This window comes from Vigna radiata, chromosome 5 (assembly GCF_000741045.1).
Source record: "Vigna radiata var. radiata cultivar VC1973A chromosome 5, Vradiata_ver6, whole genome shotgun sequence".
Taxonomy (NCBI): domain Eukaryota; kingdom Viridiplantae; phylum Streptophyta; class Magnoliopsida; order Fabales; family Fabaceae; genus Vigna; species Vigna radiata.
In genome coordinates this window covers 21,207,000-21,217,645 of record NC_028355.1, presented here as the reverse complement: position 1 = coordinate 21,217,645, position 10,646 = coordinate 21,207,000, and the positions used below count along the sequence as shown (strand labels likewise).

The 10,646-nt window shown below is 33.5% G+C and overlaps 1 protein-coding gene across 1 annotated transcript; it reads left to right on the top strand.

The window, feature by feature from the left end:
* Window positions 1-2,076: 2,076 nt before the first annotated feature.
* Window positions 2,077-10,187, top strand: LOC106762041 (calcium-transporting ATPase 1). Its single transcript, XM_014645724.2, has 8 exons — window positions 2,077-2,563; window positions 3,563-3,617; window positions 3,702-5,650; window positions 6,848-7,006; window positions 7,497-7,668; window positions 7,780-8,078; window positions 8,565-8,833; window positions 9,836-10,187. Exons 1-7 carry the CDS (start codon window positions 2,387-2,389, stop codon window positions 8,811-8,813), a joined length of 3,060 nt encoding a protein of 1,019 aa, XP_014501210.1. The 5' UTR covers window positions 2,077-2,386; the 3' UTR covers window positions 8,814-8,833; window positions 9,836-10,187.
* Window positions 10,188-10,646: the final 459 nt, after the last annotated feature.

The following is a 10,646-nucleotide window of genomic DNA, read 5'->3' as shown; positions in this document are numbered from 1 at the left end:
CCTGGATGTGCCGGCCGGCAACTAAGCCTTCGTTGCTGGGCGGTCGTTCAGGAATTCTCGTGTATTCTTCATCACTGTCCGGTCCATACCGTACACTATCTTTTTTTCAGATAAACGAAAAAGAAAAAAGATTATTAAGTATACCGTATTCTTTTGTTTACATGTGTTGCAGTTTTGTCAGCATCTGTGTGGTTATAATAATATTGATAAATAAGAAAAATTGAAACGGGGGTCCCACGCCTGACATGGAATGCGCTGTCTGAAAGCTTCTTCTAACGTGCGGACATCAACAGCGTTTAAGCAGAAGTCCGTTCCCGTACCAAAACACATCCGCTGGAAACTGTTTCCGTCCGGAGAAACAGGGCCCATTAGCCCACAACACCAGACATTTTCGTTTCATTAAATATCACAAGTCACCTTCAGTTTTAAAATCAATTCATCTAGAAATAATATTCAAGAAAAACTAAAAACTGACATTCTTTCCAATATATATTTTTTCATTAATATTATGATTTTATTACTAATTTTTTCAATTGATTTAATTTTAGTATTATATATTTAAAATTTGTTAATACGTGGTAAACTTATAAATCGGTGTCCCTTGAAAATTACAATTTCACTGAATCGTAGTTATTCAAATAGACTCGATAATTCTGTATTGTTTAAAAGTCTACGACAATTTATCCATTTGACATACTTCTTTTAGGATAACAAAATTCTGAATTACATTATGGATAATATTTAAGATGTTATTTCAATAAATTTAAACTTCGAATAATAATATATTTATATTTTTTCAAATTATTATAATAAGTTTTCTTGGTATTACAAGTTGTTTTATGTGTTTTATTTATCACGTATTGTGTTTATCAAATCACAATAATAAATCTATAGAATTATAAATATGATAATAATTATGAATAAAACATTTTCACATTTTCTTATTAAATATTTTTTATAATTTTATTATAATAATATCTATATTGAGATTGTTGAAAATTAAAGTGGGTATCTAATTTCTAAATAAAAATGAAAAGATTTAACTTGACAAACCAACATCTTAAAGTTTTAAAAATGATGTAATTAATGTTTTATTGATGTGATATTTTATAATAAATCTCCTAAAAAAGATTCTTCAAAATTAAAAACGTTGATTTTATTTTATTTAAATTTTACATAAAATAAATTTGTATTTGATCTTTAATATTTAATTTTGGTTTCTTTCTAATACAAAAGTTACATATTAATTACATTTTTCGTTGTTAATCTATTTTTAAAAATGTTTATTCCATAAACTAAAGACATATGGATGTCATATATTAATTTTATTTTTAATAATATATATATATATATATATATATATATATATATATTAAGAAAAAAATGTTCGAAGACAAAAATTAATTTAACCTAAAAATAAACTAGATTGGGTTTCAAATATTGTTCATTGTAATATATGAAACACATTTTAATCGTGAATATTGTTTACCTTCATTTTTTAAAGTAAGATAAAGGAAAATGTTTTATAATATACTTTATTATTTTTTTTTATTACATGATAATATCAAGAGATACAAACTATAAATAAGTGATTAAATTTATAATTTTATTTGATATCTAAAAAATTATTTGTGTTAAGAACTGATTTATACTATAAGAAAGGAATCAAAAGGATGTTTTTTCTTATTTTAAAAGAAAAATCACCAACAACTTAGGTTCAGTTTTATTGGCAGTGTAAGACTGTTAGGTTTCGCTTTCTTGCGCAATTAATAACTATTTTTACTATAATCATTAGCAAATGTTAACGTCAATTTTAAATTTTAAGTATTTGTAATTGCAACCGTCCTCGGAAAGCAAATCATTTTTATTGAAAAAGAAAGCATTCATGATGTAAACGCGAAAGACTGTTTTTGATGAAATTTAATTTCTAATTATGTGGTAAAAAATAATAAAAAAAACTAAACATATTTAAGTAATTTATTAATAATACTATAGACAGTAGATGCAGATCTGGCTATAAAATATTATAATAAAGTTAGTTTTAATTTGGTTTAATTTTACATGGGTCACACACTATTTGTGTTGGAGGAGAGTAAAGCGTGGGTTAGTGAAGTTGACGATTGCTTTGTTCTGTTTGGCCTTGTCTCTGATTCTTCTGTTTCAAGTCCATAGAATAGAATACGAGATTTCCTCACTCAGAAGCTTTTTTGTGTTGTGTCTTTGACAAAAGTAGCTTACTCTCTCCGCATATTTTTTTTTTGTTCTGCTATTCTCCTACTTTTACATCAACAGTACAAACTTCTTCGTTACAAAAACCTTGTTGTAGTTGTGGTTATTGTTGAATGAGGTAGGAGCAAGGTCTTGTGGGAAGGAAGAGAGTAGATAGATGGAGAGTTACCTGAATGAGAATTTTGGGGATGTGAAGGCCAAAAACTCGTCGGAAGAAGCGCTTCAGAGATGGAGGAAGGCTTGTTGGCTCGTTAAGAACCACAAGAGGAGGTTTCGTTTCACTGCTAACCTCTCCAAGCGATTTGAGGCTGAAGCTATCAGACGCTCTAATCAGGTTGCTTCTTTGTTTTTTTTTTTTTTTTATTACTCACTTTCCTTTACGTTTTTTCCTGCCAGATCAAGACAAGTCAGAACTAAAATACACTTTTACTTCTTCGTTTGGCGTTTTGTGTCCGCGAATCTGGATATGTTTACTTTTTTTAAGAAAAAAATTAATGGTAATTGTTTAATGTTAATCTGTGAAGATGGAATCTGTTATGGTTCGAATTAAGCCAGGCATTTTTTGGTAAGTGGAATGGTCGGAGATTAATGATTCTCCTTAAATTAATTTTACTTCAACACCAGTAGAGAGAGCACTGGCTACTTTTATCCAGAAATTAGTAGTTGATGTTTGATGCTTGTGGTAGTTCTGATGCAATGGTGACATTGACTATGTTTGGCTGTTCTACTTGGTTGGACTGAGATACAGAATCCTTTTAACTAGGATGTGAATTACTTGAGAACTTCCAACTTATTTTATCATCATCCTTTTGTTTGCAAAACTGGGAAATGGAATGAATATTAGTTGTAGGTCTAAACATTATATTTACATTGGTCCACTTTATTGCTAATTTTCACAACTTTCCTTTTCTTTCTGTCTACGGTTTTAAGACTGGCCTATGCTGCATATCGTTTTGGTATTGAGACTGTGTCATTACTTTTAATTTTAGGGTAATAAGTTTGATCAAATGACAATGAATAACTATAAAGTACAATCTTCAGCTCAAGAATACCTATCCTTGATGCTTAGGGGGAATTTGTGTTTTAGGGGATAAATTGCCAATTTTCTCAAACTTGCATAGCCATTTATTCTCAATATTCTTCAGCATTCATACTTAAGTTTGAGCATGTAACACTTTGAATTTCAAGACATTAATTTTCTGAATTTGAATAAGAAAACGAGTCTTGGAAGGATTGAAATATATGTCCCCTTGCTGCCCTGGTCATCCCAAGATTACTCTAATAGCTTAATTCCATGATCTCTTAATTTCCCTTCCACCACTATACATCACAGGAAAAGTTCAGAGTTGCAGTGTTGGTTTCGCAAGCTGCTCTTCAGTTTATTCATGGTAAGGAATTAAACTCGGACGCACTTCAATTTTTTTTTGTGAAAGTTTCACTTTAAGACAATAAACAAGTCTTTACTTCTCCAGGTCTAAATTTGTCAACTGAGTACACTGTACCAGAAGAAGTTAAGACTGCGGGCTTTGAAATTTGTGCTGATGAGTTGGGATCGATTGTTGAGGGACGTGATGTGAAGAAGTTGAAAATTCATGATGGGGTTGAGGGTATCACAAACAAACTAAATACCACAGTTGATGATGGGATATCAACATCTGAGCACTTGCTCAATCAGAGAAAAGAAATTTATGGAATTAATAAATTCACTGAAAGTCCAGTTCGTGGATTTTGGGTTTTTGTATGGGAAGCCCTTCAGGATACAACTCTCATGATACTTGCTGTCTGTGCCCTGGTCTCTTTGGTGGTTGGTATAGTAATGGAAGGGTGGCCCAAAGGTGCACAGGATGGAATTGGTATTGTTGCTAGCATATTGCTTGTAGTGTTTGTCACTGCCACAAGTGATTACCGACAATCACTACAGTTTAAGGATCTAGATAAAGAGAAGAAGAAAATTACAGTTCAAGTAACGAGAAATGGTTGTAGGCAGAAGCTTTCAATATATGATCTGCTTCCTGGTGATATTGTCCATCTAAATATTGGAGATCAGGTACCTGCTGATGGGCTTTTCGTGTGTGGTTTCTCTGTGTTAATAAATGAATCAAGCTTGACGGGGGAAAGTGAACCAGTGAATGTCAATGAACTTAATCCCTTTCTGCTGTCTGGAACCAAAGTCCAAGATGGATCATGCAAGATGCTTGTGACCACTGTTGGAATGAGGACCCAGTGGGGTAAACTAATGGCTACTCTTAGTGAAGGGGGAGATGATGAAACACCTTTGCAGGTAAAACTCAATGGTGTTGCTACCATTATTGGGAAAATAGGCCTCTTTTTTGCAGTTGTGACCTTTTCTGTGTTGGTCCAAGGGCTATTTAGCCGCAAGCTGCAAGAAGGATCCCAGTGGACATGGTCTGGTGATGATGCTATGGAAATTGTGGAATTCTTTGCTATTGCTGTTACTATTGTTGTTGTTGCAGTTCCTGAAGGTTTACCTTTAGCAGTAACATTAAGCCTTGCTTTTGCAATGAAAAAGATGATGAACGATAAGGCACTTGTTCGTCACTTGGCTGCTTGTGAGACAATGGGATCTGCAACTACCATCTGCAGTGACAAGACTGGCACACTAACTACTAACCATATGACTGTTGTAAAAGCTTACATATGTGGGAAGATTAAAGAAGTAAACAGTTCTAAGGTCTCTTCTGATTTCTCATCTGATATTCACGATTCTTCTGTAGCAATTCTACTTGAATCAATATTTAACAACACGGGAGGAGAGGTTGTGAAAAACAAAGATGAGAAAATTGAAATTCTGGGGTCGCCAACTGAGACTGCACTTTTAGAATTTGGACTGTCACTTGGTGGTGATTTCCTAAAGGAACGACAAAGATCAAAACTTGTGAAAGTTGAGCCGTTTAACTCCATAAAGAAGCGCATGGGGGTGGTTTTACAGCTTCCTGATGGTGGTTTCAGAGCACATTGTAAAGGTGCCTCTGAAATAGTTCTAGCTGCATGTGACAAAGTTGTGGACTCAAGTGGCGAGGTTGTTCCACTTAATGAAGACTCCATCAATCACATGAATAGTATAATTGAGACATTTGCTGGTGAAGCTCTCCGAACACTTTGCCTTGCTTACATGGATATTCATGATGAATTTTCTGTTGGAACTCCTATTCCTACTAGGGGTTACACCTGTATAGGAATTGTGGGTATTAAAGATCCAGTTCGCCCTGGTGTTCGAGAGTCTGTTGCCATTTGTAGATCAGCTGGTATTGTTGTTAGAATGGTTACTGGAGATAACATAAATACAGCAAAGGCAATTGCTAGAGAATGTGGAATTTTAACGAATGGTATTGCAATTGAAGGCCCTGAGTTTCGTGAGAAGACTGAGGAGGAATTGCTTGACATCATTCCGAAGATTCAGGTGTGTGCATGTCATTTAATCGATTTTTCAAGTCTAGATAGAGGTTTTGCTATGAACATGCCAATATCATAAAAGAACAATTCATAAAAAATCCCCATTTGAAGTTTGAAATTTCTTTTACTGCCTATGCAAAATTATGGTTCTGTTTTATATATGCTGTAAATTACAGTATAATAATTTAAAAATGTCATCCACCAAGGGGTCTTATTGAATTGGGATTTTAAAAAACATTGTAAAAAAAGTTTTTTAGAATTTAAAATATTTTGCAAGAATGTAATGGTTTTTTAAAGATATTTTAAAAGACTTTTAGGAATAGGATTTTATAATTTAGATTCTGAAGGATTTATATAATATAAAATCATAAGATTTTATGGTATCATGTATCTTTGCCTTTTTATGTTGAAGTCCACTTTTACCTATTATCTTATCTTGCAAAATTAGGATAATCAAAGTGCAATTTAGTTGTAGCCAATGCAACTTGATATCAGGATACTAGGTAGAGGTGACAAAAAGTGCGTCCTGGTCCATCTTGACGGACCACCTAACAAATTTGTGCTAGCCCAGACTGTATTCTAAATGGTCTGCAATTTTCAGACCCAATCGGACCCTATGTCATCAAATCATATTGGTCCACTTTTAAAAAATAAAATAAAAAAATTATAAAAGTGTACTTTTAAAATTCATATTAATAAAATTAATTTTAATTTTAGATATAATCATTTGATATATAAATTCTAATACATACAAGTGTTTTAATAAAATACTACTCTTTATAGTTGTTTTATTTTTTTAATATAGTTACTATTTTATAAACAAGATTAGCTAGTAAGCCAAGATGTCGTTTTGTTGAGGCCGCGGGCTAAACAGGTTGGGCTAAAAATGATACTATTCAGTTTAGGCCACAATATTAAATTACCTGACATGGATTACTTTTCGGGCTCCTTCAGTCAGGCCAAGTTCATTTTGATATCTCTACTACTAAGCCGTTAATGAAAATAGTTTGCCAAAAGCTATAATTCTTTTGGTAACAAATGGGTACCAGTGATGGACCATGAGAATACACTGGTTGGATTTTGAACGTTGAATGTAACAGTTTGGGGTTACGTTGAATGTAACAGTTTGGGCTTACATTGAATGTAACATTACTTTTCTCCAAGAAGAAATTCTTCTACAATTACGTGATGTCTATATCTGCAGGTAATGGCCAGATCTTCACCAATGGATAAGCATACCCTGGTGAAACACTTAAGGACAACATTTCAAGAAGTTGTTTCAGTTACTGGTGATGGAACAAATGATGCTCCAGCACTTCATGAAGCAGATATTGGACTTGCAATGGGCATTGCTGGAACTGAGGTATGCCAAAACAACTCTCTCTTGATCTTGTCTTAGTTAATGTCTTTCTTTAATTTGAAAGCATGAATGGTTTTTTTTTTGACTCAGATGTTCTTTTTGCTTCTACTTTTAATGGGAAATTAGGTAATTGGATTTAGCGGGTATGTTTCATCGTCTTTATTTCCAAATGCAATTTGAATGTTTTGGGAGAAATGTTGTTTGAGTTCTCGAATATGTATGCCTAGATGTAAAGTGCTTATTACTTCCATGTTCGTTTTAGCCTAATTTTTGGAAATAATAATATTTTTAAATCTAGTTCAGCGAGTTGGTAAAGAACCTGTTATTTCCTTAAAAGAAGCTGAACCAAATCCTTTGCTCTGTATTTTTACTACTTATTATCCGTATTCCTGAACGATTCATTGGTTGCTAGTGGAGGGTTTTGATCCTTGAAATCATTATGCTGAATTGTACTTGATAACATATTTCGTAAACTTTATTTTATCAATTTCAGGTAGCAAAAGAAAGTGCCGACGTAATAATTCTAGATGATAATTTTTCCACTATTGTGACCGTAGCCAAATGGGGTCGCTCGGTCTACATAAACATTCAGAAATTTGTGCAGTTTCAGCTAACTGTTAATGTAGTTGCTTTGATCGTCAATTTCTCTTCTGCCTGTTTGACTGGTAATCATGATGTTGCCCGATTTTAACTTTCTGATCAAAATTCTCTTTTTTTTTTTAGATGTAATTTATTACTTCTGTCTCATTTTCCCCTCTTCATATATGAATTACTAGGAAATGCTCCTCTCACTGCTGTTCAACTTCTTTGGGTCAACATGATTATGGACACTCTTGGAGCACTTGCACTTGCCACTGAACCTCCTAACGATGAGCTGATGAAAAGACCACCTGTTGGTAGGAAAGGAAACTTCATCAGTAATGTGATGTGGAGGAATATCTTGGGGCAGTCTATATATCAATTTGTCGTAATATGGTTTCTACAGACCAGAGGAAAAGCAGCATTTCATCTTCATGGCCCAGATTCTGATATGACATTGAATACACTTATTTTCAACTCATTCGTATTCTGTCAGGTAAGTTTAAAAGCATTGGACTATTTCAGTGTCTGTCTTTCTTTACTCTGATATGGTCCTGAAGTTGATTGGCAGAAGTTATATTAATTGAAAATTCTGCCTGGCTTTGGAGACTTCTTTTTGTAGTTACGGATTTCTTTTGCTGTTTCCATTTCTTTTTCTTGTTAATTTAGAGGACCAAATCTAAACTATGTACCATCATTGAATGCTTGTTATCTGGATATAATTTCATGTTCAGACTTTGCTTTTTCCTTTTTCACCTTTGTAGCTTATACGTAATAGAAGTATGTTTTCCTATTGTCAATCATAAAATATTCACAATATTTTTTCAAAACCAATGTCCAGACTTCTTTCTTCGGTCAAATATTTTTCTAAATCTTGAATTGGGTGTACGAGGAGTGAAATTTCATTAATAGAATGTTCTGACTGTAATTCCTTCTGATTATACATTTTACGATGATCATTGTTATTCAAATATATTGGTAGGTTTTCAATGAGATTAGCTCCAGAGATATGGAGAGGATAAATGTGTTTGAAGGTATATTGAAGAATTATGTTTTCGTAGCTGTGCTCACTTGCACTGTGGTCTTCCAAATTATTATTGTTGAATTTTTGGGCACCTATGCAAACACATCTCCACTTAGTTTGAAGCAGTGGTTCGGAAGCGTTCTCTTTGGAGTCTTTGGCATGCCAATTGCAGCAGCTCTAAAGATGATCCCTGTGGGATCTGTCTAAAATTAATGCAGACAAATTAGGTACCATCTCTTCTCTCACTCGTAAATCAATGGTCTTTTTCTATCCTAGTATCTTAAACGACACCTATCAAACAAACAGTTTTATATGCATGAAATTTCCATAAGCTGACAAATAAGAAGCTAGATTTGGTATCTGTTCCTGGTTTCAAAATAAAAAATTTATACATTTTGCATGACTGTCAAGTTAAACTGACTTGTTTTAAGTAAATTAAAACTTTTTATAGAGATTCTAATTTCTGTTTGCTTCCATTATCTTATTATTTTATTATTATGACAACAGCAGTAGCAGGGATGTCCTCCCACAATTTCTTTCTATTTAGTATCTAAGTCATAGAATTGACGAGTTTGCAAGAGGCTTGTGCATTTTCTCGATGCGTCTTTGTTAGATAATTGATTGCTTCTTATGTTTGAATTGCGTTTTCTCGGCTAGACCAAGGTAATAATATTAGTTTAAGCTTTTAGTTATCGTGACCATCAGCAGATCAAACGCAGGAGCTTACCCTGGTTGGATTCTTCTAGTTAGTGAGATTGGAGATCAAAGCTTCTGATATATCCAATTATGATTTTCAGTCGCGCTGAACTCAGCGTGGATGACTATGTATCAAGTTAAAATGCAAATATAATTATGCAATACCTTTCTCCTCTTAGCTCATAGTAATTGTGAAAGAAACTTGTATTTCTACGCATTTTAGACTCCAGTTTACTGAATCAATTGTTGGTGTAATCAGTGGAGTTACTTTTGAGAAATTAAACTAGGGAAACTTTCGAGGTTCGAAGCAGGCAGGGTAGCTTCAGTTATGAATATACAGGATACTGCTTGGTGTCTGTCCTAATGAGAAGGAAAACAATCACCAACCTAGATGGTTTTGAGAATATTTTCATTGGCTTGGATCAATAAAGAAAACTTGGCTTTTGCATATGGTGGGAAGAGGGAGTTGAATTATGTTTAGTTTACATGTATGACTGTACCCTGTCTGATCAAAGTTAATTTTGATTATGCAGTTAGCCAGGGAAAATTTGTGAATGCCCATTATTTTTTGAAGACCAGAAGGGCAATGCTCAGGAGTAAAAAGTGCTTCCATTCAATCCTAAAGAATCAGTGGTGGCTACAGACAAACTTTGGCTTCTCAGAGTCTTCAGGTACTCAATGGATGGGAGTTCAGTAGGTCTGTTATAAGAGAATTGCATTTGCTCTAGTTCTGCACAATGTACATTGTTCTGTGAATTGGGCAGCTCCCGCTGTAGTTCCTAAAGAAGGTTTGATGTCTTTTCTTCGGTACTCATAATTTAGTGCTGAGGCCGTTGGAACAAAATTATTTTATTGTTTGAAATTAATACCTGGTCAAGATTTTAATCTTAAACTAACTAAAATACAAAGCCGTTAAAGAATTTCTACACAACTCATTACAAGATCTACCTTGACTGTGTGCTTTCACCTGGCTACTTTCAGGGTGCCTTAAAAGTTACCTTTAAATGCAAATTTAAATATGTTTACCCTTTCTTGCTTCCTACATAAACTTCATTTCGAGTCCAAACTAGGGTTAATGATTATCTCTTAGAATCAACAAAGTAATTTTATTTATTAAATAAGCGAATATACCTTGATGATTGTCAAAGACCCATAATAATAAAATATATATATGAAATAGGACAAGAGCAGGTTCTTTTTGTCTTGGACGCTGAATATTAAACATTATATTTTTATTGTTTTAAAGTTTGTGATATTTTGGCGGTTAATTTGATGTGGTACTTACAGTCATATCACACTGAAGCCGTATTACACGGATTTTTGTATATGGTGAGTCATCTCAAA